The sequence below is a fragment of the Gnatocerus cornutus genome, chromosome 2, assembly GCF_029298725.1.
Source record: "Gnatocerus cornutus isolate USDA-ARS CGAHR chromosome 2, icGnaCorn1.1, whole genome shotgun sequence".
NCBI lineage: Eukaryota > Metazoa > Arthropoda > Insecta > Coleoptera > Tenebrionidae > Gnatocerus > Gnatocerus cornutus.
In genome coordinates, this window is record NC_142234.1 from 12,174,372 (window position 1) to 12,201,373 (window position 27,002).

General features: G+C 37.0%; 5 protein-coding genes across 11 annotated transcripts; 3 read left to right on the forward strand and 2 right to left on the reverse strand.

The window, feature by feature from the left end:
• Nucleotides 1–302: 302 nt before the first annotated feature.
• Nucleotides 303–7,509, forward strand: Rdl (Resistant to dieldrin). 7 transcript variants are annotated; one of them, XM_088031471.1, is made up of 10 exons: nt 317–588; nt 1,203–1,306; nt 1,676–1,743; nt 3,170–3,396; nt 3,454–3,536; nt 4,494–4,631; nt 4,757–4,894; nt 5,211–5,495; nt 5,581–5,741; nt 5,799–7,509. In XM_088031471.1, exons 1-10 carry the CDS (start codon nt 521–523, stop codon nt 6,108–6,110), a joined length of 1,584 nt encoding a protein of 527 aa, XP_087887597.1. In that variant the 5' UTR covers nt 317–520; the 3' UTR covers nt 6,111–7,509. The 7 variants fall into 7 exon arrangements, with proteins under 7 accessions (XP_087887595.1, XP_087887594.1, XP_087887597.1 ...); XM_088031469.1 differs by lacking the exons at nt 1,676–1,743; nt 4,757–4,894 and adding an exon at nt 2,081–2,148 and having other exon boundaries at nt 303–588; XM_088031468.1 differs by lacking the exon at nt 4,757–4,894 and having other exon boundaries at nt 312–588.
• Nucleotides 7,510–7,833: 324 nt separating this feature from the next.
• Nucleotides 7,834–18,832, reverse strand: LOC148179090 (ras-related and estrogen-regulated growth inhibitor-like protein A). Its single transcript, XM_088031472.1, has 4 exons — nt 18,661–18,832; nt 17,286–17,342; nt 17,089–17,162; nt 7,834–8,417 (listed from the first exon to the last, which is right to left on the reverse strand). Exons 1-4 carry the CDS (start codon nt 18,746–18,748, stop codon nt 8,001–8,003), a joined length of 636 nt encoding a protein of 211 aa, XP_087887598.1. The 5' UTR covers nt 18,749–18,832; the 3' UTR covers nt 7,834–8,000.
• Nucleotides 10,342–17,479, forward strand: LOC148179091 (uncharacterized). Its single transcript, XM_088031464.1, has 4 exons — nt 10,342–10,533; nt 10,607–10,678; nt 10,895–16,825; nt 16,876–17,479. Exons 1-4 carry the CDS (start codon nt 10,522–10,524, stop codon nt 16,969–16,971), a joined length of 6,111 nt encoding a protein of 2,036 aa, XP_087887590.1. The 5' UTR covers nt 10,342–10,521; the 3' UTR covers nt 16,972–17,479.
• A 234-nt stretch (nt 18,833–19,066) lies between the features above and the next one.
• LOC148179092 (uncharacterized) lies at nt 19,067–19,921 on the forward strand. Its single transcript, XM_088029507.1, has 3 exons — nt 19,067–19,379; nt 19,442–19,665; nt 19,727–19,921. Exons 1-3 carry the CDS (start codon nt 19,067–19,069, stop codon nt 19,883–19,885), a joined length of 696 nt encoding a protein of 231 aa, XP_087885633.1. The 3' UTR covers nt 19,886–19,921.
• A 1,281-nt stretch (nt 19,922–21,202) lies between these two features.
• Nucleotides 21,203–25,806, reverse strand: ple (tyrosine hydroxylase ple). The gene is made up of 7 exons (XM_088029954.1): nt 25,539–25,806; nt 23,952–24,063; nt 23,818–23,889; nt 22,975–23,461; nt 22,589–22,921; nt 22,185–22,311; nt 21,203–21,907 (listed from the first exon to the last, which is right to left on the reverse strand). Exons 1-7 carry the CDS (start codon nt 25,605–25,607, stop codon nt 21,506–21,508), a joined length of 1,602 nt encoding a protein of 533 aa, XP_087886080.1. The 5' UTR covers nt 25,608–25,806; the 3' UTR covers nt 21,203–21,505.
• Between the last annotated feature and the right edge of the window lie 1,196 nt (nt 25,807–27,002).

Genomic DNA, 27,002 nt, shown 5'->3' on the forward strand with positions numbered 1-27,002 from the left:
GCGTGCCGTCGAGGACCTTTTGACCGAAAACCTGATGATTAAGTCGAAAATAAAAGAAATTACAGATGTAGTAGAGTTTTTCTAAAAACTAGACAACAAAAAAAAAGAAAGGTTAATTTTAATGGTGTATTAGGATTTCTTGTATACGGGGTGCTGAAGAGTAAGTATTACGTCACAGGGTGAAGCAATAATGAGAGTCATGGCTTAGCTGATGGTATTGATTGGTTAGGTGCTGGCAGCTCCAGGTTCGCGACTGCGTTTCTAAAACATAGCAACCCTTAAACTTCCATCTCACTCGGACATTCTGGGTTAGAGAAGGAAAAACCAAACACTTTATTAGCTCTGTGACTAGGAGCTGCGATTATTTCGCACAGTTTGGCCACCATGCGCAGTGAGTAAGCAGCTAGCTGGGCCCAGAGACCACTCCTAGTGTTGGTGCCTGATGTGACACTACAGTAGTCTACAAGTGAACAGTGCCGAAATGCCGAGAAGCAGGGGACACGTGTAGGTGCCCCAGGCCATGGGGCACAGCCGGGTGGTATGGCCAGCCGTGCTGCTGGCCTTCGCCCTACCATGGGCTTTCGCTGGGTAAGTTCAGTATAGCTTTTTATTGTTGCTCCATGCTATTTGTTATTATGGGTGTGGATTTGGGTACATACCATATCAATAAATTTTCTAACTTGACCTGCTTGGAAGCTTGTGGAATCAGCTAATAGCGAGAGTTTCTAATTTGAATTTTTCCAAAAAAACAACAATGAAAGCTTATGGTACGATCTTTAGAGAATCTAAAGACTCCAGAAGTTGCAATGCATATTGAACAGTATGACTTCATCAATTTTCAAAGTCAACGACGACTCCTTTATGAGAGAAATTAAAAATAGTTGAAAAGAAAACATTTTATGTGTAGCACAAAGAACAAGTGTGATGACGTCATCCGTTTTAAAGCACCCTGGCGCCTAGGGGAGAGAGTGAATATCCGCTCTGATTTCAAAACAAAGAACACACTTCAAGAGCTTCTATTAAAAGTAGTAATTTGAATGTAGCTGGACGCTTTGTGGTTTCAAGTTTTTAATACAAATAGCTACTTTCATCTCTAGAAATGAAATAGGCTCTTTAATTTTTGAATATCATTGTAAAGTTGCGACATACTTAAGAGATGTCTTCTTCTAAATAAAAACATTGAGGTGGAATGTTTGTTATAGATCGCCAGGAGCAGGTGGCAGCTACTTAGGCGATGTCAACATATCGGCAATCCTAGACTCCTTCAGTGTCAGCTACGACAAAAGAGTAAGACCGAATTACGGAGGTAAGTCTAGTGCGAACATCCTTTCTGTGGAGTGTAACATCAAGAAAGGGAGCGGCGTCGTCGGGCGTCCGGCCCAAGTCCAGTAAAAATGACTTACCGACATAGTAGTTATTAAGTGTAAGCCGGGCGGTCGGCGGCGGTCGCGCGGGTCGCGTTGGCAGGGTGGGGCCAGATCGATGCTCGGGTGGGTTACCTAGCGACGCGCAGCATCTCTCCAGACCGCCATTCTGCTCGCAGCCGCTGACCGGGCGCAGGCGGACGGACGGCGGCGCGACGTCGTCCATATTAGATGACGACCGTCGCTCCTCCTGTCCGGGACGCAGGCAGAGAGCAATGCCACTTGTGACGTGGTATTGGTGGTGGTTTCAGGTCCTCCTGTGGAAGTAGGAGTCACCATGTACGTGTTGAGCATCAGTTCCCTTTCAGAAGTGAAAATGGTACTAAGTTTATTATATCCCCGAGCAGACAGAGCCTTTCCGCACGCCCGCTCCCTGACTCGCGCGCTTGGCGGCCTGGGGAAGCGGGTTGGTGTTATGTGATGGTTGTTGGCTTGCAGGCCCTCCCGTGGAGGTGGGAGTCACAATGTACGTGCTGAGCATCAGCTCGCTGTCCGAGGTCCAGATGGTATCTATCAATGCCGGACTTTTGTTTGTTGTGTGTCCCGTCCCCGGTCCCGCTCGAACGCGCGCGAATTGGCGGGGCCGTTGGCGGGCAGGCCTAGGGCACGAGTTTGATTTGGTTTTCATGTCGCGACTCAGATCTTTGCGGTTGCAGGCCCGCCCGTGGAGGTGGGAGTCACCATGTACGTGCTCAGTATCAGCTCCGTCTCCGAAGTCTTGATGGTACTTACCTTCTATATTACCAATTCACTTATTCGGCATATAATAACACTCGGTGTTTCAGAAAGCCTTGTATCGTAACGCATTGTATCTATCTTAACAGTATTATCGTATTCATTCGCATTAATATGTACGTGTGTTGCTACTATCAGTCTTGAATACTCAAGGTCTTGTAAAATCCGGGCAGAGCTTCCGGAAATGAGAATGTATGTTTGAATGTATGTCGCAGTCTTGAATACTTGGACTGTGTGCATGGCCTCTAAGTCTGTTTGCCAGCTTTAGTCGTTGCGCCCGGGCGCAATCGGATAGATGTTTAAGAGGCCGCGCCCCGGTGGAGCGCCAACCACTCCTCCGAGGAGTCGGGCCTGAGACCCCGATGGAAACCAAATCAAGGTTTAAGGTCACTGCAGGACGTGACCCTGGCCTGCCCCCTTTCGACATCTTTGTCGAGCGCGCGAGTCCACCCCGCCTCTCCTCTCCTGGCCTGCACAGTGCACTCGGGATGCAGATAAGTAACCGCCTGAGTGTCGGCATGTTGCATGTCAAAAAACTATCCTTTTAAATTACCAAAGAAAAGAATCCCCACCTAACGACAGTACAGTCTTTAGAATTCGACCATACTTTTGCATGTACCGCCTAATAACTTTTAACTACATAATTCCAGACGCACTGCGCCTTTGGACATTAGCCAAATGACAACACCCTGCTCAACATTTTTTTAAATCTCACGATTAGTATAAATCTAATACATAATACTAAAAAACGTTGCATGCTGAGAATGAGCTTAAAGCATATGACATGAAGCAGTTACATAAAATAAAATGCCTATATATGCATGACCCACATAAATAGGTTGTTATACAACATTTTTACATTTATCGTACAAGGACTAAAATCAGATCAATATTTTTTCTTCGACTGATTTCATCTACACAAGAATATTAACATATCGATTTGATATCAATTAGTTCTTGGACTAAATGTAAAGACAAGGACGGTTTATTCAAATCTTTCTTTTTCTCAGGATTTTACCTTGGATTTCTACTTTCGTCAGTTTTGGACAGATCCACGTTTGGCCTTTCGGAAGCGACCCGGAGTAGAGACTTTATCTGTAGGATCTGAGTTTATCAAGAACATATGGGTACCCGACACGTTCTTCGTCAATGAAAAACAGTCATACTTCCACATCGCAACAACATCAAACGAATTCATCAGAATCCATCACTCGGGATCTATAACGCGTAGTATTCGGTAAAGAGACATTTTCAGCTAATGTCTGATACTAATGATGGATTTGTTTGGTGATAGGTTGACAATTACGGCATCGTGCCCCATGAATCTTCAATACTTTCCGATGGACCGACAGTTGTGCCATATCGAAATAGAAAGTTGTAAGTATTGTTTTGAACGACATAAAAGATCTTGAAGAAATTTGTATAAATTTGTGATATATATTATACATAGAGATTATCTTATAGATATTATACTATAGTTGATTTACAAAGGGCATCAAAAGATACCTGTGTCGTGCTTCTGTGCAAAAGCCCACTTATTTGATTTCTTAATCCCAGCACTCTATATTAACGACCGCCGAATGCGGTGCTTCGGGCACACACATAGCACCCAGCACACAGATAACTCTTGAGCCGTGCAGACACGCAGTGGCCTTGTGAGTTGAGTGGATACCAACGAACTAGGCCCCGCAGCCGCAATCCTGATGTTTGCGTTTTCTTATGTTTTGGTTTTTCTGAGTTGTATGTTGTGGTTGGTTGCGGTCTCCTTCTCGAATACAGCACCCGCGGAAGGACCGATAGTGTTCGTGTCGTGAGCAACAACAGCAGTACGGCCTGCTCACCGCTCTGCACTGTGGCGGCGAACGGACAGCCGTCACTCACCGGACTCACGGACAGACCGGCGGTTTCGGCCGCATTGTGCTACAACCACTGGCCCGACTCCCGGCCGACAGTCACGCATGCACCCGCATGACCTGTCACTCACTCTACTCTACTCTTTGAATTAAACCACTACAAAACTATACATATGCTTTGCACATGCTTGCGCTTGATATAATCGGCTTTTCAGATGTTGTACTTTTGTTTATCTTACAGCCCGACACTGATTCGATCATCCATGTACATGATATTGTAGTTCGTAAATCATTCATGTAGTGCTCACTTAGTACTGGGCGGCCTGCTACAGTTGTCTTATTAAAGATAAAAAAGTAGCATGGTTCGCTCACCACAATGGCATGTTCCCCCAAGCGGTTATTCATGTAATGTGTCTTGGGGGTGCAATCTGCATCCGAGCTGTCGAATGACGTGCTTTGTCTGTTCTGGCGGCCGGGTTAGTCGGGTACACGATGAGAGATATCCGATATAAATGGAACTCGGGATTAAAGAGCGTCGGAATAAGCAACGAAGTGGAGCTGCCACAGTTCCGGGTGCTGGGTCACAGGCAGAGGGCGACCGTAATTAACCTGACCACAGGTAACCACAATCACCTGTCTTCCTTTTGCTTCCTTCCTATTTAAGTTCGTTTTTACACCCCGTTTTGGTTGAATTCGGCTGCGGTGTGTTGCCTATCCGCAGCTGGCACTGGCTTGTGATTGCAGTCGGTTACACCATGCGAGACATTCGGTACAAATGGAACGAAGGCCCCAACTCAGTGGGCGTTTCCAATGAAGTATCGCTTCCCCAGTTTAAGGTGCTCGGGCACAGACAAAGAGCCATGGAGATCAGCCTTACAACAGGTATCTAGCCTGGGACTTGGTAAAATAGTAGAACGCATTATTTACTTACTACTCATTCGCTGTTGTTTTTCTCTTCAAGTGATCATCTACCAACGTAGTCGCTTATTTTTATTTCTCTCAGACCAAAACGCATGTTCGGTGCATCTATGACAGACATCCACATTATTACGGAACTGTTCCGGTTATGAAATACAAATACAATTTGAAGCATTGTCTCCTTCAGTTGTTTACTTTTCTTACCCCAGCATGCTACCACAACAAAACATACTCTACATATTCGATCGAAATGTTTTCTTATTGTTTTGATCCTGCTTAGGAAATTATTCACGACTAGCCTGCGAAATCCAATTTGTTCGTTCGATGGGTTACTACCTCATTCAAATCTACATCCCGTCCGGTCTCATTGTCATCATTTCATGGGTAAGCTTCTGGCTGAATCGTAACGCTACTCCTGCCAGAGTGGCTTTGGGAGTCACCACTGTATTGACGATGACTACGCTCATGTCTTCGACGAATGCCGCTCTCCCTAAAATTTCCTACGTGAAATCCATCGACGTCTATTTGGGAACATGTTTCGTTATGGTCTTTGCCAGTTTGCTCGGTAAGACTATAGGAACAAGTGAGAAAAGACTTTATACTGAATCGAACCGAATGAGTGTTTTTATTACAATTGAGCCATGTTTCAGAGTACGCCACGGTCGGCTACATGGCAAAACGTATTCAAATGAGAAAAAATCGATTTCTCGCAATTCAGAAGATCGCTGAACAAAAAAAATTAAACGTTGACGGCGGGCCCGAAAGCGATCATGCCCCGAAGCAAACAGTGAGTAGTCGTCCAATCGGACATGTAAGGGAATAAATATGTTAGAAAAAGAACCTCGTGTTAGTGTCCACTTTGTTTCAGGAGGTGCGATTTAAAGTTCACGATCCAAAAGCTCATAGCAAAGGTGGTACATTAGAAAGCACAGTAAATGGCGGTCGCGGTGGTGGAGGTGGACCTGACGAAGAAGCGGCGGCTCCAATTCCACAACACATTATCCATCCCAACAAAGACATCAACAAGTTATACGGCATAACGCCTTCAGACATCGATAAGTATTCGCGAATCGTGTTTCCCGTGTGCTTCGTGTGTTTTAACTTAATGTACTGGATTATTTATCTACACATCTCTGATGTAGTAGCGGACGATCTAGTGTTACTGGAAGAAGACAAGTAAACAAGTGTTGACTAGAGTTGAACGCTCCTCAATTTTTAATACCAGAAGAAACATAAAAATACATTCGAGTGGATCCATTCCAGTAGGAGTATCAACGACCATAGATCTGTACTCGCATAGCTTTAATGGCGAGACGTGTACATAGTTCCCTACAATCGTGCATTTCCGCTACCTATTCATCGTTAATTCATTTGCACACCATCCCTATTTAAGAAGAAACACTATAAGTTATACATACGTTACGTTATTGCTGCGATATTTACACAGTTACCGTATTAAGTAGGATAATATGTTATTACATAAGTTGTAACGTTTCAAATTTTAATTGTTACATCTAGCCGCGGGTAGTCTAGATGATTTTCTTGTTAAGTTGCCAAGATTTTATTTATTGTTGTATATACTATATAACAACCGTTCCTGTTTTATATTCTTCGCACAGAGCCCAATTGTTACATTTAGGGTAGTCCGCACGCAATTTACCCGCACCCCAAATAGGAGGCCATCTCCTTCAGGGATCCACGCATACAATATGCAACAGTCGTAAAATAACGGCGAAACGAAATTCTAAAATGTAAAATAATTATAATTATATATATACAAGAGAAAATTTAGATAGGAAACGCGCTCGTAGTCAACTTGATACATAGATGACACTGACTGTACATAAAATGATATACATAATATATATACAAAAATAGACCCATGATATATAATTATTAAAGATAAAGATATATATGCAATTAGCATAAATGCGAGCGCGTCGGATAAAAAGAAAAATGAATGGCAAGACGAAATGTTCTGGACGTTGTTACTGAGGGTCGACCGCTAGGACAATGTCTTCGTCGTATAAGCGCGCAACTGTACATAAACAATAATCGGACCGTAACATTTCCCCGACAACGTACACCGTACCATCACTCCAATATTTTAATGATTTGTAGCACACAGCACAGAGCAAGAGTCTGAAGTTACGGAGCAATATTTTACAGAGTAAACTTCCTTCTTATGAAATCGACACCGCATCCTGCACCCACCAGCGAGCGCACCGGAAACTGACGAAGCTTTTTGATTGACGACGTGATACTAAGTATTAGAAATATTGCGAATGGGTAACAACGCGACCGCCAACACAATTCATAGATCAAAGTTTAGCAAATTACCGGTGTCAGTGACGGCGGGCTCGTTGAGGGCAGGGGGCGCGCGGACTCCATGGAGGGCTCGGGCTCCGTGCACTCCCTCACCCGCACTGCGAGCGACTATTGCTCACTATTGAATATTCTAAATGATAAGAAAGAGTTGTATGTACTATATTTGAAACATTCCAATTATTTATTAACTACGTATTGCGTAGGTATATACTGTTTGGCGTTTTTATTTGAATAAAAAAAATATGAGTGAACATTCCTCTCTTAACTACAACCCAACATTATTTCTTACCATCTTCTATCACCCTCTGGAAAATTTCTTTATACCACAAAAATATCAAGCAATGATTTAAGATAAAACACAAAAAAGTATAATAAATAAACGTCAAAATACTAAAAATAAGCGCACAGATCTCCTTTGATGTTTTGGTAATCATCAATTTGATATAAACAAATTTTTACAAACATCATAAAAAGAAATCTGGAGTCTGTACCCGGAAATTACAATAAATATATCTTCACAAAAGCAAAAAAAGAGAATGAGCGAACTATTTTTATTTTGTAATCACATTGAAGAATTCAAAATTTAGAGACCAATTTATTTTAAGATTTTGTCATTAAAATTATTAACATACAACATGTACTTCTACAATAAAATATTGTTTTAACAAAAGCAATATCCACATCCAAGCTGATGTGACAAAACCTGCTCAAAATCCTTCAAATTCAACTCATTCTATTCTCGTCAGTCTTTCGGTAAAGCGCTATCGCTTTTACCTCTAGTATACAATTTCAAATTACTACTTCTACTTCCAAGCATTCGTTCCAATAAAGAATGTTTCGATTTCCTCCTTCCAGCCAATACAGCTCTGCATATTTCCTGGAAAACGACAGCAACTGGTGTTACTTGTTCAGCAGCAGCGACTTCAGAAAATCCACATTCAAAGTCTCTAGCTAGTATGACACCTTCTTCTGAACTGACTTCTCTTAAGTGAACCATATCATTTTTGTTACCCACTATGTACACAGGAATGTCTGAGTCTGCAACCAAAGATCCCACACGTTTTAAATAGCAAAAGGAATCGCGATCTGTTATAGAATACACAAAAAGTAGACCATCCGCCCAGTTGATTACATCCAGCGATGGGAGATCGTGTGCACTCTGCAAAAGGAAAATAAAAGTGAAAATGAGTTTGTTTATCAACAGTTTGATGTTTTTATGGCTTGTGCTGTTTCAAGCAATAAATTTCGGGAATTATTCTAATTTCACCTTCTGGGAAAGAATTTTAACTACATCCGAAATTCTTCGGTTGCACTGGCTATATCTTTAATCGACGAGTAATTTTCACACGTCTGCAGATTTACTCCTATTAATAAACTGCTATTTCGCTATTTTCAGACTATAATTAAGTTTATTTTTGATTTGCGGTTTTATCGACAAATTTCATTCACAACTGAGTGATTAGTATTAGCGATGAGTAAAATAAGATTTTTGCAAATTGATTACTACATTCTATTGAATTACTTTTTGAATATTTAGTTTAATTATTGTTATAGGAATTTGCATTCATAGCAGACGACTCGATTTATAAAGTTTAAAATAATATTTTAATTTCGTTTATTTTAAGTAGGATAGATGTTAAGTAATCTGTTACAAACAGGTACAAGTAGTACTAATCCTAATCAGTGAACAATTCCGGATAAACATCTCAAAATGAAGGTATTTTAGAACTTATTTGTGGTCAACGTAGACAGACGGTGGAAAAATCTTCGAAAAATATACAGAATCATATCGTATATTATTAGAATTTTTTATTGGGTTTCCATTATTTACATTTCAAACAAACTTTACTCAAAGTTTGCCAATTTTTTCATTATTTAAACAAAAACAACTGAAAAAATGTGAATACACATCACACTTTTCACAGAATGAAAAGATCCACCTTTTCTTAATAGCAAAGTGGAGAAAGTAATTGAACTCGGATTAAACCTAAAAAAGAATGCTCTCATTGGTTCGCATTGTCTTTATCAAAGGAGTTTTTATAACAAAAAACCCAACCGAACAACCAATTCGATCGTAACTTGCCATTTCATGGATCTACAAAACTGTTGTTTATTGAATACATTTGTCAGGCACTTAAGCCATGCCCAAAAAAGAATAATTTCCTTGGATGTTGACACGCACAAAATGAAAGAAATTTGGATTTGCTATGTAACTTTTGCATTTGCAAATTAAAAGTAAAATTGAATGTTGAATATCTAAATGTTATAAAGTCTTTTACTGTATCCCAAAAAATTGGAGTGCCACATTTTTTATCGCAAATTTGAATTCAGCAAATCAAAATTTCAACAAATCAAAATAAAAAAAATAGTGACCGACCGAAGGTTTGGTTTCGGCCAGTTTCGGCTAAGAATTATAGTTTCGGTCTCAGTTTCGGTTTCAGCCAAAAATTAGCCGAAAGTGTTGCAACATTGAAAAATATTCTACAAAGCCAAGAAATGGTACTTTTAAAAGTTTAAAAACTTAGTTTAAAGCACTTTTTGTTATTTTGATAGAGAATATCATTAACTGTAAAAAATGTGATGTCTAACTATGAAATTATTATAAAAAGTTTATCCAAAAAGAGTTTGATCATTTATAAAAGAAAGTTTCGATCTTAGTTAAAAAAGCACAAATTTCATTTTGGTTTTCAGTTTTGAGCTCAGGAAAGAATTAGCTGCAACTTGATAGGTAGCACGGGCGTCTTTTTTTATCGCCCTGTATATTTTGATTATTGTCTTTTTTTTCTTTTTAATAGCTAACATCATTTAACTGTCTGTATGTACAACATTACAAATAAATGTACCAAAAATACTCTAGATGACACTATAAAATAAATTGAAATTTTAAGTATGTATAGGTAGGAAATTAATCCATAATTAAATCCAAAAATTGTAAATCAGTTCACCGATACCCGTTATTTATGCGGTACATCATTACCAGTCAACTTCAAGGTGAGTGATATGGTGATATGGTGGGGAACTCGCGCTTTATAGCTTGTGACAATAAGTTTATTATGCAAGACGCTGACCTATCTGCAAATCGTTTGAGAAAATTCTTTCATAACTTTCACTGAGTTTTTATTACTGATATAGAAACATTTTTATCTCTCTTGAAAGATAAGACGTCTAAAAATTTATTTTATCTTTTTCGTTATCACTGTGGCAAATGTTAGTGTGAAATGTATCCTGCTAAATGACTGAAAATCTAAATAACAGTCCAAAGCATGGCCCAACGTGTAAGTCATTTACTCCAATCAAAAAACCTTGAATTGTCAGCAAAATCAGCATGATAAGAATGTGTATTTCTAGCAACATGGGTGGCCGGAAACTTCAGTGTCAAGGAAAAGGAATAATTCCCCGCAACCAACGCTTAACAAAAAGGTAAATAAATTAATCAAAAGATTGTTCATTCCTTTCATTCCTTTCATTTTTCATTAGATGGATTATAGAATCACTATTAAGGAAGTGTTTTTAGGTCAAAAGAAAAAATCATTTATATTTAGAATAGTTTAACACAAATGACCTTGACATGAATATTTATTTTCTTGATTAAACATCCTCAATTTCATTCTCAAAATTGGTAAATATTGCTTTTAGCTTCATTACGACCAAAGTGCTCCATCCTGGAACTTCCGTAAATATGAGAAACTAAAAGAATCGTTAGATTTTGGAAAAGAATACGAACAGCTACTGTGTGCTTATTATGCTTTGAAATTCAGTACCAGTGACGATGTTGTGGATTTTGAAATAACTTCTAACAACAAAAAATGTGGAGTTTTTGATGACATCGAAATAAAAGTGACTTTCCAAAATGGGAAAAAACGCCACTACTTAATACAGCTTAAACACAAAGAAAATGAAAAACCTATTACCATAAATGATTTGACAAAAATTGAACGGACAAACGAATATAAAGCCCCTTTCTGTTTGTGGAAGTATGTGAATTCTCTATTTGAAATTGAATTTAAAGACGTTATCTGCATTCTGTACACGAACTCTGCTACGCAACTTGAAGACAATATGAAACTGATTAATAATTATGAAAATTATTGTCTTGTAGCTCAAGGGTGCAACACAATGGAATATGGAGATTTGTTACTGAATACAAAAAGTAAAGCTCAGCGTTCGATTGCATTTTACTTCGAAATACCAGAGACCACTAAACAATTCTACTTCTTCTCGCAACAAAACAACATTCATGTTGTTAAAACTATGGTAGAAGATCTTTTAAAACAAACTCTGGAAACTGACATCTATGGTTCTTTCATCCATTTCATGAAAGATTGGTGGTCTAGAAACTTTGTTTTGACGAAGCACGAGTTCATTACCAAGATAGTCGAAATGGCGCTTTCTCCATACATTTTAACAGTATCAGGAAGTATGCATAATCCAAAATCGGAGCTACTTGCTAAAGCTGTGATGGATTTTGAGATGACCATTGTTGAAGACGACGAAGGAATTGTTAACAATATCTGGCTTCCTTTCGAACAAAACCATGATCAAGATTTAACCCAACCAATGTTAAAATTCGGAATTTTCACTAAGACTCTATCTGCAGTGCAAAAGTCAAAACTCTTGTGGCACTTGGGCTTTGTTCCTATTATCATCAAAGTTGAAGACTTCAATAAGCTCAAACCGATCTTTAAGTTTTTACGTAGAAGTATGGGAAACAAACGAGTAGTTTTAATTGGAAAATTCGACAAAAGAGACGTCGCAAATTGGACTACTTTTGCAAGTTTATCTGATGTGACAACGAAGGAGTATCTTGGCATCCCGACATTTTTCAAAGTCAGCCTTCAAGGACGACAATGCATCACGCTCGAGCAACTACTCCAACTCGATCCAACCCTTGCTACAGCTTTTGGAACTCAACAATTATTAAAAATGTCTCAAGAAGACTTTTTTTTTATTGGTGACAGAGAAAAAGAATTTGATTTTTACCACATTCCAAGAACTGTTACCACAAGGTTTGTCAAAACACGGTACTTTTTAAACCAGTACAAGTATTCAACAGATTGTCTCGTTATTATCACCTGTAACGAAACAAAACTCAAAATGTTAGATGTTGTGGATTTAGAAAAAAATAACTTACTCGACTACTTAAAAGACGATGACAAGGGAAAGTATAAAAACTCCTTGTTACTTTGTACAAACTGTACGAGTGCCCAATTTGAAGAAGTCTGTGAAGAGTCAAAAATGCAAGAAGTATATCTCCTCCAAGTCTACGATACAGAAGCTTGTATGGTTCTGATGAAGAAAGGAAACAAATTAATTTCCAAAGAGTTCCTTAACACAGTCAAACAGATAAAGGAAGAAGAAATGCTTCAGCAGTTTGAGTCTCCAGTGAATGTTGTCTGTGCACCTCCAGGTATGGGAAAGTCACGGCTTTTACAAAGCTTGAGAACGAAAGATGCTCCATCAAACGTATGGCTGATTTTTGTTGAACTCATAAAACACAAGAAGTTTTTCGAGAAATTTGTCGAACCAGATTATGACACAATGTTAACTTACTTCTTAAAAATCAATGATAATGAAGATTTTTTAACAAAAATTAAAAAAAAGTTTGTACAAAATAAACAAATTCTGCTCTTCTTGGACGGACTCGACGAAGTTGATTACAAATACATGTGCATGGTGTTAAGATTTGTCAAACATATAACTGCAGCTGGAGTCAAAGTCTGGATGTCTTCTCGTGAGAACTTAATAGCACTTATTTCGCAGCGGTTGTCTACCGTTCCTCTTGAAATTGAAGAATTTACTCGTGAAGACCAGAAAGAATATTTAGAAACCAGACTTAAAGACAAATACGAAGTGGACGAAATTGACAACATTGTGAGCACGATATTTGCAAGCGCTGAAGTCACCAACAGCCAAAAGTTGTTAGGAATACCTCTTCAGCTTTACATCATCACAGAAACACTTCTCACAAGCGAAGAAGTATACGAGAACATAAACAAAGAAAACATTTTTGTTTTAACAAAACTGTACAGAGAATTTTTTAATGGGAAAAAGAAGTTTTCGCTGGAAAAACTCGGTATGGATCAATACGAAGAACAGCTTGGATTGTACTTTGAGCACCATTTGGAATTATATCAAATTCCAGCTCTTCAAACATGTTTAGATGACACAGATTTTCACATACTGAAATTGAAAACAAAAAGAGTTAAGTCCTTTTTAGTTCAAATAAAGACCAGTGGAGATAAACATGGAATTATTAAAGAGATTGTCGATGAAGAACAAGCGGTGTTTGTGCATCAAACATTCGCAGAATACTTTGCGTGTGTGTGGTTCAGCAACCACCAAGAGAAACTGCGCTGGTTACGGGAATCTTTCTTTTCAGAAAAGTATCAAAATCTAAGACTCATCTTTGACGTCATGATGGCCGAACACAATCCTCTCCACTTGGCTGTAATTTATAGAAATATCGGACAGTTGGACGCACACATGACTAATGTTGAGACCCGAGATGACGCTGAACGAACTTGTTTTCATCTAGTTTGTTGTCATGGAACGAACTGTTCATCGAGTTGCAGTCGCTTAAATAGAGAATCCGATACTTATGTCGAAGTTTTCAAAAAGTTACTACCCAAATGTGACGTCTTGACAATGGATACTCTATTTGATTTCAATTGTATCGATTATGCCGTTGCGTCTCGTTCTTTCTTCCCATTAGAAAAAATGTTAGAAGAAGAAATCGTCACAGACGAATTACTCAGAGACAGCATCGATACTCAAATGATGGCGTATTATGCATGTCAGTTTGGTTACCCGAACTTGTTGCGTGTGGTCATCGCAAAAAATCCGGAGGTTGTCCTAAAACAATTTGATGACAAGTCTCTGCTACACGTAGCTACACTCGGAGCTGTTGACGACACCTATTTGGTTCCAAGGCAAGGGAATATAGCTGTAGTTAAAATGCTGGTCAAGAATGGCCATCAGTTAAATAACAACATATTAGAGTTTGTTTGTCAAAATGGATGTTACGACATGTTGGATCCTCTTTGTACTCTTGGTGCTCGGTGCAGCAATGGAAATACAATTTTACACGCGGTAACAGAGTACAACGAAATCAAAGGTAGTGTTTTACAGACTGCTAAAACCTTGAATGTTGATATTGACTCTCGAAACGAAGACGGAAAAACAGCTTTACACATTGCGTGTGATCAAGGAAATTTTGGAAACATCAAAATATTGCTGGAGTCGGGTGCCAAAGCAAATATCGTCGATGATCAAAACAGAACTGCTTTACACTACGCCGTAAGATCCAGGATAAAAGATATCCAAATTATTGATCTCTTAATAATAAACCAAGTCGATGTTAATATTCGTGAGGAATATGGGAGTACGGCGCTCCACGACGCTTGTTTTGCTGGATGGTTTGAGGGTGTACAATACTTACTTCAGCATGGAGCTGATCCTAATATTGTCAACAATTACAACGAGACTGTATTATTTAAAGCCATAACATCAGCTGAAGACAATATCAAGATTATAGAATTTTTAGTTAGCAATAATTATGGTTTTGATGTGAATTCCCAGTGCCAGGCCAAAACTACTTTGTTACATCGTGCGTGCACACTAGGAAACATTAAAATAGTAAAATGTTTACTAAATCTGGGCTGTGATGTGAACATCATTGACGACTTCGGCACCAATGCTCTCCACAATGCTGCTGACGTCGGAGCTTGCCCTGAACTTTTAGAGTTATTGCTTGCAGCAGGAATTAATATCAACGCTCAAAATGAAGATGGAGAAACTCCCTTGCATTTGGCAATCCACCAGAACCACTTGGAAACTGTCAGAATATTACTTCAACACGGAGCAAGTGTTGAAATTGCAGACAAAAACAATGCAAACATGCTGCATTACGCGGCCGGAGCATTGAACGAAAGTGCAGAGATTCTGAACGAACTTATCCATGCAAATTTTGGTATAAACGTGGTAGATAGCCGTGGAAGAACTCCTTTACATTATGCTTGCGAAAAGGGTATTTTTATTCATGGAAAAATGCTCTGTGACAACGGAGCACAATTGAATATTGTCGATTTTGACAATTCATCGGCTTTGCATTACGCGGCTCAAGCTATCAATGAAAACGAAGAATTGATAGAGTTTTTGTGCGCGGCAGGTCTGGATATCAATGCTCAAAACGATATGGGTCAAACACCAATACAACTTGCGTGTGCAGCAGGCCCTGTTGAAAATGTACAAATTTTGATGAAAAAAGGTGCTTCTATTGATATTGTTGATACTGATAGAAATAGTGTGATGCATTACGCTGCCAAGAATACCGGACGAGACGCAGAAATAATAAACTTATTGATCGAGAAGAGAGTGGAGATTAATAGCACCAATAACCAAGGCACAGTACCATTCCAACTTGCATGTCGCCATTATCATCGCAATGCTGTTATGTTACTGTCCGAGAAAGGAGCAAATATTCATTGTTTAGATAACAACGGGATGAGTTCTTTGCACTATGCAGCACAGACAGATAAAGAGAACAGAGAAGTTATCAAAATGTTGATTGATGAAGGGCTGAATGTCAACGCTGAGGACTTAAAAGGACGAACTCCTCTTCACTTTTCTTGTTTGAATCAAGTGACGTCTAACACACATTTTTTGATAAAACGCGGTGCAAACATCAACGCTAAGGACACAGACGACATGACTGTTTTGCATTATGCGGCATTATCAGAATTCGAAAATGTACGAGTGTTAAACTATTTATTAAACGATCTTAAGCTTGATGTCAACGCCCGGAATTCCAAAGACGAAACTCCGTTACACTTTGCAGTTAAATCTGGAAATTACATGAACGTCGAATTATTATTGAAGCACGCCGACATTGAAGCTCTTTCCCCTGGAAGTATAATTCTTTACGCTACAATGTCGGAAAACAGCGAAGTACTCCTTGAGGAACTTTTATTGCCAAGTGGATTTGATGTCAATGTTTGTGATGCGGCCGGTACCCCCATTTTCCATACTGCTTGTCAAAATTCTGATTATGAAACAGTGAAACTGTTTATAGACAAAGGTGTCGAAATTAAGAGTGTTGACGAACAGGGGCGTAACGCCTTGTACTACGCGGTTTCGGCAAATAAGCCAGATAAGAAGCTCATTAAATTTTTACTAGATTCAGGTGTTGAAATCAATGCGGAAAACTCAATTGGATCCGTTTTTGACTACGCGCTCGAAATGGAATGCTATGGAGCTGTGAAAATTCTCCTGGAAGAAGACGCTATCAAAGAAGATAGGATCAACTTTTTGTATTATTCGGTGTACAGCGGATATACTTCCGGAGTTACTCTGTTTGAAAATGATGATGTTAAAAGGGTTGATATAAGAAATGAGATTTATCCCCTTTATTTTGCTGTTCGAGATGAACAACTGAACATGGAGTTGATGCTGAAGATGACACAATTTGTTGATGGAGTTATCAGTTATTTTAAGGGACTTAATATGAGGTATTCCCATAAAGGGTTTGTCAAATATTTAGAAAACCAGTTCAGTTCACCAGAGAATTTCGTAAGTACTATGCATCATTAAGCTGCTAACGATAATTTCAATTTTTTTAGGTTTTTCCTGATGTTGATGATGCGTTCACATTTCATCGAAAATGCAAAGAAGTTAAACATTTTTTTCAAAAACTGCCAGAGTATGATCTAAAGTGAAGATCGTGTTAACAATTTTTTGTTGATGTTTATGTTTAGATGTTTATAATTATTGAAATATCATTTATAATTATAGTAATGGCTAAAGAATAGTTTATAATTGCATTAAACACATACCTTAGGACATGTGTCCAAGATTTCGTAAAGAATGGGTTCATTGTCCACAAGAACTTCATGTTTATACCTAGATTCTGAAACAAAGATGCCAATTAATATAAACGCAATACTTTCGCAATTTTGCGAAACTATTAGTTTACTGAATAATTTAGAAAATCAAATATTCAAAGTATTTGTGTTAAAGATAAATTGTTTACCTGACTGATGATCATATTCCCCAATGTATCTTTTTGTAAGGAAACGAACTGATAGAGCTGAAAAATAAACGAAATAATTAGTTAAAATTCCACTCTTTGCAAATAGTGAAACAGAGACTCGCAATTGCATTGAACTGGCAGAATTATTTATATAACAAGACATCAAATAAAACTTGAAATACCACAAACTGAAATAGAGTTTTTCAGAAACCGTTTTCGAATTGATACTGATGATGATGACTGAAATGATAACACGCTTTTATAAAGAGTCTCTAAATTTATTTCGGATTAAACCAACTGGGGCCAACGGCCACCATAAAACCAATGAAAGAATTTCAATGGCTCTTTTTTATAAAAACTGCCAAGCAGCTAAACAATAACTTAAATTTGCCGGAAAACTGCACGACAGGAAACAATGCCAATAAAAATATCAAGTTTTATTACTAAAAGTTGGCGCTATTAAAATAAGCGGCAATAGCTCAATCTTTTACTGAGCTAGTTAAGAAAATAGGTAACAATATTTCTGGCACGTAAAGTTAACAACAATTATAGTCTGATTTATTATTTTCTGGATAAGTCATTTAAGTAAAGTCGCATGCACCATTTTTACCTACTTAAATTAATTATACTTAGAGTGAATTTTCAGTGCCAAGAAATTATAATACGTGCCACACTACCTATATATAGAATCTTTTGTATTTTTTATTAAGACTCACATATGTCCATCATCTATTTAAAATTAACCCACTGACACACTTTTTCTCGCTTTTTTTCAAGATGCAGACATTTCAAGTGTATGTGCTTGCAAAAATAGAACAAGAAATAAGACAAATGACAAAAATGAGTTATTAAAAAAATGCAATGTGTGTGCTGCTACTTACTATTTTTACGATAGACGCAGGCTTTTGCCGACAACAGCAAAACAAAAAATATCAATAACTTATTAATATTTTATTTACAAGTTTCTAAAATTACCACCACTTAAATCAGGTTTAAAGCTGTCAATTTATTTATCATAACTTATAAAAATAAGTTTACTAAAAACAAACATTGGCGAAAAGCAGTTCCTGTAATTTTCTTGCATTTTCGTATTTAAATTCATAGTTTCCGAGGATTTAAATAATTTACAATTGTATATCATGAATCCGCCGTAAAATAGTAAGGTAAATATGTGTTGTCTGTTTCCTCATTTTTATAGAATTTGAAATAGCATTGTTCTGTTAAATTTAGAAATTGTAGAATATTATAATTTTGCGCCAATCTTCTTCCAATAAATTAATTACAGTAAAAAAGCGACATCTGTTTTACCGTGTTTGTGTAAAATTGTTAAGACACAAATGTTAGACACATACAGATAACGGACTGTATTATTTACCAGTTTTTCCAACTCCGGGGGCACCTATTACAGCCACTTTTACTTCTGAAAGTGACGATTTTTTTCGTTTTGTTGTCTTCGTATTCATGTTTAAAACGTTTTCTAAGACACGCAATTTCTCATCAACCGTTCACTGCGTTAGCTTGCGAAGTTCTCACTTGTCCAAAAACTCATATTTTAGATATTCTAAAAATAAAGTCAACTTTCGGGAGAAACTAGGTGACGTATGCTAAGATTCAAATACGCAAGAACGACGCGATTAGCGCGTGTAGTATGAATATTTCCATCGGGTTTTATGAAGATTTTCACCTGGTAAGAGAAGACATTTTTAGGGCAGTTTTATTCAATTATTGCTGTGTAACGTTGAGAACCATAATTACACGAAATGTCAAAATTACAGTAACAAATGTCAAAGCAAAGTACTTTTCCGAATTGCGACACAAATACTCTTACTCCTTCAACTCAAAAATGGCACAATCTTATACAAAATTTAATGGTTTTTACATCAAGTGCAACAAATTTAATTGGAAGTTTGGAACGGGCAATTGAAATTTCAAAAAAAGAGTCAAGTGGAGATGTTGATGAAGAGTTTTCATGTGCATGCTCCAAATTGATTACAGATCTTGGAAAGTTTTCAGTTAATGAAAATGTTCCTGTTGCTAAAAATGATATTGATGAGTTATTAGCTATTTGTTGTGATTCAGAAGAGGATAAACCTGGTAATGAAGAAAAATTGAAACTGTCTATGCGTATAGAACGCGTATTATATTCTTGCTTATAGATGAACAAGAAAAATTGGTAAAAATAAAGGAAGATCTGTCAACAACTCAACAGAATCTAACAGAGATTTCCGAAGAAATTCGTCAGCTTGAAAGGTTGTATCAAGATTATGATTCGCACAATACTAAAAATGGACAAGTAAATGTGGCTGCTTTGTATAAGGAAATTATGAAACCTCAGACGGTGCCATTTGTGCGTACAGACAGCTCTTTGGCAAAGAGACATGTAAAGTTGCACTTTGCACAAGAAAAAAATTATGAAGAACTGTTGCCATTTTCTGTTTTAGATATCTTTTAAATCAACTGGCACAACCTCTCCTCGAAGTCCAGTCGTTTCTGGAAACATGAATTTTAATAATCAGCCCTCAGCTCCCAGCAGTGTTCAACAAAATGTGTTGATTTTGTCTGCCGTCCCTTTCAGATCACGTTGTAATACCAATCAGTGAAATCAAAGTTACACGCGATTTTGGCTAGAAAGCAAAGTTACCGCCCTTTTTTAAATTTCAGGGCCTGATTTGGAAATTATGAATAAACAATGGTGTTAAACTTTACTTTGTTCCTACTTATAATAATTATTATTACAAACTGTTAATGTGGAATTTTCAGTCAAGTTGTACAACTCTCTATGATATCTTCGCTATTTGTGGGTTGTCTACTTATCTCTCAAACTAAATGAGTGACTTTGAAGAGTTAATATAAATCGATTTACATTTTTAAGAACGCCAGTTATCAAAAGTGAAATCCCACAGTACTCAGAATTAAAGCAATTGTATGTCATCAATGACGTGGATTTTTTGTTTCAGTTTTTGTGAAGTAATATTAAGAATTGCACAATTTATAAACTAATCCGAGTTAAGACTGTCAAATTTCTTAAACAAACATAGAGAAGTATTGAAGTTATGCCACTAAGAGTTCTGAAAAAATTCAAACTTTCTAACATCTGCAGTTCCTGGAGCTAAACAGTTAGCAGTTTATTTGTGACTTAAAATCTCAAAGAAACTTTACGCTATTGATTAGTTTTACGGTCAAAAAATTCGTTCAGGTCTTTCGCGTATTTTTTTGCTTTGTTTTTCTATCTGCAAGTGATTGTAACTAATAAATTGAAACTAGGAAGATATTTAGTACAATTTTTTTCCTTCTCATATGTCGTTACCTAATCAATTTTAATTGACTTGAAACATTCCTTTGTGATAAGTACCAAGCAAAATATTGTCGATAAAATTACAAATATGAACTTGAATAGCACATTACCAGGCAACATTTATGTTAATTGGCCACTTTCTTTTTCCTGCATTTTGCACAAAGAACAGTCACTCTTTCAAAAAACTTCCTATTTGAACTATTGCTGTGTATAATTACTTACATTCTACAATTATTACAATTTTTGCAAAGAATGTAAATTGAGGAACTAAGTTCCATAAAGCCAAATATGGCACAACATAAAGTGTAGTTACGAAATACTAAATCAATTATACCTTGTTACAAGTTTTTAATGTTGAGTTGAAAAATTGATGGATAAAGGACAATTGTTACAAACAGAAAAATTAAGAAAAAGTTTTGATATGATTGTTCAAGGTTCTGCTGAAATAATTTGAAACTTTTGCGGATTTGAAGGGTGTAGTGAAGTGTCAGCTATAAAAGTGTGCTTCTTAGGGATCACATAACTCTGAGATTATGCTAAAAGCGGTGAAAAGGTATTAATAGAGAAAATTTATATTCTTTGAACAGTTTATTTTATATTTCTTTTATATGTTACAACGAACAATACTTAACGTATAGGCATATATTATTTATACGAGTTCGTGCAAGTGCAAATAAATATTTTAACATGTCTACTTAATATCACTAAGTAAAAAGCAAGACACGTATAATTAAATTAAAATTAACAAAAATATCGCAGTTAAATTGTGCAACTTCCGATGTGAGATCTCAGCTACTTGATCACTTGTCTATCTTACTACTACTATTACAATAATAGTAACTAAAAATAAAATACTATCTTATAAATAACGACAACTTTATACAACAATGCAAAGAAAAGCCAAAAAATCACATCCGTCGATTTTTTAATAAGATGGTGATTTCATCTTATTTATTGCATTTGATAGATGCAAAACTTCTGTGTTTAGCTGATGGACAAGTGTTTCAAGTTTTTCTACTGAGTCTAATACTTCTACTCTGCCAGTGTGAGGATTGAATCTCACTTCAAAAGGTCTAGACATCGCCGAGACCCATCGTCTGAATTTATCTTTCATGTCGTCAAAACTCTCCGCAACGTAGTAAATGGGTTGGTATTCCTGGTCTTGGTACGGTTGGATAGCGGTAACAGCAGGTTCAAATGGTCGTAACTCGGGTTTCTCGCTAAGGGCGTGCAGGAGTTCGCCATAAGCGCTCAAGAGACCGGCGCCGTAAGCTTTAACCACACCGCTTTCTTTGCAAAGACCGAACTCGACGGTGAACCAGTAGACCTGTAAGTAATAAATTAACCCTTTTAGTATCTGGAATTAGCGTAAACCTAGTTTTTATAATTTCGCAAGATATGTTGACCATGTTCGCATTAAGCAAATATCTACTGCAATACACCTTTTCATTCACCGGTCACGCGTATCTAGACTTGACCATGACATCCTAGTCGCATTTATAAGCAGAAGACGAGCGCTGCAACGTTATCTGCATCGTTGCACTGTCTTTTTCTTAATTTAATCAACAAATTACTTAATGTAATGTTGTAATTATTAAACTTACCGTGGATAGTTTTTCAATTTCTGCGTCGGATGCTCCAAGAGAAGCGAGTCCAATTTCTTGAGAGAATTGTGCGAAACTGGGATCGGCAAGTAAGGGCATGTGACCCAAAAGTTCGTGAATACAGTCTCTGTAAAATAATAAATTCGATCAGCTCAACATTGTCGCTATTGTCCAAATCACGAGGGAGAATTAGAGTGAAATCGTTTCCTAAACGTGCTCTCAAATCCTATCAGTCGCAGATCGGATTTCAAATCCGATCAAGATGAAAATAATGAAATTGCAAGTTAAATATGAGACTCTAATAACTCGGGCAGAGATAATTACTTTGAGCTGCCGGGTTATAATGGCATTTTAATGAAATTAGCATCTTCTTTGATGACATAGAACCTAAATGCAACACTTACGGTTCAGGAGTGTGGTAAGGAGTGTTCTTGTGACGAACGTATTGGGTGCTTTGGAAGATACGGAAGGCAAGCGATGCGAGAAAATCTCGAGCTGTCAATAAACCAGCGGCCGGTCTCAAAGAAAATCCGGTGTGGCGTCTTAAAAAGTTCGACATTTCTTCGAGTTGTGGGATATGTTCGGGGGTGAAAATTCCATCCTCTTGGAGCAGTTTGAAGACGCGGACGTATTCAGAGCAAGCGTGTTTCGGCATCAAATCGAGCACTGTGTTGAAAACAGCGCCCCAAGTTTTGTTTTCGGTTTCCGTGTAGGGAATGAAGGGAATTGGGTCTCCACTGAAAATTTTAAAGTTAATAAATCGAACCATGTTTTACTTTAAAAAACGTACTATTTGTAAGCGAATGCAATTTCGGCAATTTCCTTGCGTCTGGCGCGGTATTCTTTATCAGCGAAGCCAGGATGGTTCATGTCAAGATCGGGTTCATATTTGGTCATCAAATGATTGCAATTATCCAAATCGCTAGCGTGGCGTGGGAACCACGGATTTTTGGCAGAAATGTTGTCCTCTCCAATTAGCGTAACATGTTCTAAAGACGCAGATTGACGGAGCGATCGGATCAGTTGTAAAAGACTCATGCGGGTCATTTCGACTTTAATAAGAGCATCCAATTGATTGTTATCAGTCTGACTCGGACGTGTTTCTAAGTGGCACACGGATCCTTGATACTTTTCAATACTTTTGAGTACACGCGATAAAGAATTCATTCCTTCGCGTAAACGAAGAATTAAAGCTGCACGTTGTAAAGCCTTCTCTGCTTCGGGTCCTTCAGCGATGGCATTAGAAAGGACTACTTCTTCCTCGGTGAGTCCGGTGTCTGCGGAAATACCATTAAGTGTGAGAATGGGGTCATTATTTTAACGCTACTTTATTTCTTCAACTTGCGGATGCCATATTTTCGCGACTTAACTTCTGAATGTAGCTCTCCGCGACAAATGGAGGGTGAAAATTGACTTTTGACATTATAAAAGCCAGATGAAATGGGTCTAGTCGGCTTTGTGCGAGTCGCACTTTACTTGTAACTTTGCTCTCAATGCAATTATGTTTTATAACACTTTTAGAAACGGTTCAAAAAGACAATTAAGTTGTAGCCGCGGCAATTTTAATGCAGGCGATTTTTTAGGATGAAAATTCCTCTAATTTATTTAAATGAACGTGCTTTTTTGTACTTACCGTGCTCGGAAGTTTCAGCAACCTTGCGATCTGATTGTTCATCTACTTCAATCTCAGGGTCAACACTAGAGTCTACAATAACAAAGACACTCATGCAACATCTAGATCATGCAAAACAATCAAAAAATAATTACCGTTGGCGCGAAGACGGGCTTCGTCCAGCACGGTTTGTTTGGTTTGCTTCACCACCAGAGTCTCGAATCGAGCATCGTCAACGAGAGAACGTCTTCTTGCCGGATAGCCATTCTGCAAGAAAGGCATTGATTAACTTTCTGCATTGTCTTGTACAGACGGAAATAATTTGACGACGGGAAATTACTCTCAAAACTTTTCTTTCGTCAACCAGATAAAGAGCAGGAAACAGTTCCTTCAGTTGGAATTACTTGAACTTGAAATTCTCGAATTGAAAAAAATTATAAATAAGATGCGTAGTTTGGGGGTATAGTAACTTGTTATTGATAAGTGAGGGGCAGGTCTGCTACTGTTGGAGGCAGGTATGGAATGCCCTCATAGCAAGGTCATGGAACATTTACATTGCCTTAGGTTTTTATGCATTCTCCGGCCATGATCTTAGTTTAATCAGTATCCTTGTAATTAAAATAATTATCATTACAGCCTATTTTTTTGTATTAATATATGTGGACGGAACTCTTAGTATAGTAATCAGTTTTAAATTCACTTTCGCTAATCAAATCAATAATAATTAAGTCTGATAGTAATTTTAAACTTGAATTCATTTGATTTTATGTTTCTACAATTTTAGCGATTTTTTTTTAATTAAGTAATTACCATACATATTTTAAAGGTTTACATATTTACACAAAACGATATTACTCAACTATAATTATGATTTTTAATTAAATTATGCAGATGTTTAATGCCTCGATACAAAACTGCATGGATGTGATAATAAAAAATACTTTATTTGCTACTGTTAATTGACCAATTCAGGTAACAATTCTCGGGATATCAAGGACAATGGAATAATTTTCTTTAGCAAATCATTATTAATTTAATACCGTTTCATCATAAACTTGGTAATTTTTGTAAATAATATTTATCTAATTACTGTTTCCTTGAATAAAACGCAAAGATCTCCGCAAGAAAGAATGTCACAGTTTGGTGTTTTAATTGCATCTACCTTCAATTACAAGGGACATTTTGTGGTGGAAAAGTCCTCTAACTTCAAATATTTACTTAAAAACATAATTGTTTGATTGTTTACATTTTCAGCAATTTATCTATGTTCTTTTTTTACATCAGTAGTAATGAAAAGAATATTAGGTAGTCGTCTATCTAATCTGTCTAATGATAGTTGTTAAAATAGTTGTAATGGGTAATTATTGTTTTCAGAATTTTAAATCAAAATTTATTATGCTAAACCTGAAACTATTATATTTAGACGAAATCAAGTTTTTATGATGATATAAACAATAAAAATGTAATAATTTGTTTTGGAGCAAGTTATTCATTTTTAATTTAAATTTCCTGTTGAACCAGAATTTTACGATTATAAATATTTACAAAAAACAAACATTTTTAAACGGTTGTACAAATAATTTGGAATATATTTTTAATGAAAACAGATCTCAAACACGATAAAATATTGATTTGAATTCAGATCCCCAAAATTAAAAAATAAAATTCAAAAAACATGCTTGTTAGAAAAATTAAACTTTGAATTTGAAAAAAATAAATTTTTAAAGTTTTGTTGAACTTACCTCAATGCTATACGATTTCTTGATAGCGAACATTTCTCGATTTTTTTGAGCAGCAGCCACAGCAGCCATGTTTTTGAAAATTCAGAAATTTCAACAAAGTCAAACTACTGAAAATCTGAATCAGCCTGAAAGCACTAAGTTTTCACTGCTAGAATTCGCGTATAATCTGAAGGCGTGATTTCGACCACGATTCTGAATAAAAACCGTCTGTCGAAGAGCTTCTAATTACACGCTTCTGATGACTTGAAGCAAACCAAGGTGTGTTATTGGGGCTCGTGGGGCATGGTTATATGTAGTTGAACCCCTCCTTCTCGGATTGTCCCCACGCGTTGCTGGAGCCCTTTCATTGTTGCGAAAAGCGAACGTCACGCCTGCGTCAGAAGCTGTCCATCGGGATCCCCAAGGCTCCGGAGGGTATGTTGAACGCTGCTAAAAGCTGCTGTCCGTGGCGTGCTACCGCTGCCGATCTACAATGTGTCATCAACCGGCCAGTTCTCGGAATTATTCGACACGCGTGTTGCGGAACTCCCAAGTCGTTGTCTTGTCATTTTATCAAATAGTAAACACATGCGGTCGTTGGGATTTCACCTCTCAATTATCGGTAGGTATTCCTACAATTAAAGAGAAATTTTACGGCGTGATTTCTTGGAGTTGCTGGCAGTGTTTTTCCTTCTTGTGTTTTACCAACTCTATTCTGAATTACCAACGGCTACTCAATCCACGAACATGTGAATGGATGATTCTTATCTTAGTAACTGTAAACATTGAATGTACAATAATAACAACAATGATATAAAAATGTACATTTACCAACGCAAAAAGTTCTTTCGGTTTGAGGAGTCCAAATGGCCCACATTAATTTAGGGAGAGAATTAAGGCATGTAAGTAGACCCTACAATGAAACAAAAATAAATGTTATATTTTCATATGGTAAAATAAAAAAAAGCTTATGTGTAAATTCTATTAACCCACATTTAAAGTAGCACCGTAATAAGTTTATCTGCAAAGTAATCTCCACACTAGGAAATTTTGTTATTCTAAATCCATGATAATATTTTTCTATAGTGCCACAAATATTTTGTTAAAAAGAATAAAATTTCTCCAAGTGGTTTCTCAGAAATTTGAATGAAATTCCCATGTTACATATACAGATATTTCCTTTTCTCAGGAAAAAAGAATGCCATTGGAGATTTGAACTTTGCTTGGCCTCTAAACATTATCGTTATCGAAAAAGGAAAACAAATTATGTCACATAATTTTTGCGCTTCATCTGCAATTATACGCAATAAGAGATTCGTCTAATATCAAATGCTACTTGCAAGTTTAATTTTTTTATAAGTAAATTTAGAATATGCTCCACGTTTCAGAACAAATTTCTGTACTGTTCACCTTCATTTTTTAACGATAACGTTTTAAATCTTGTCTAATTTATTAGTTCCCAAATTCGAAGTCAAAATTTAAACT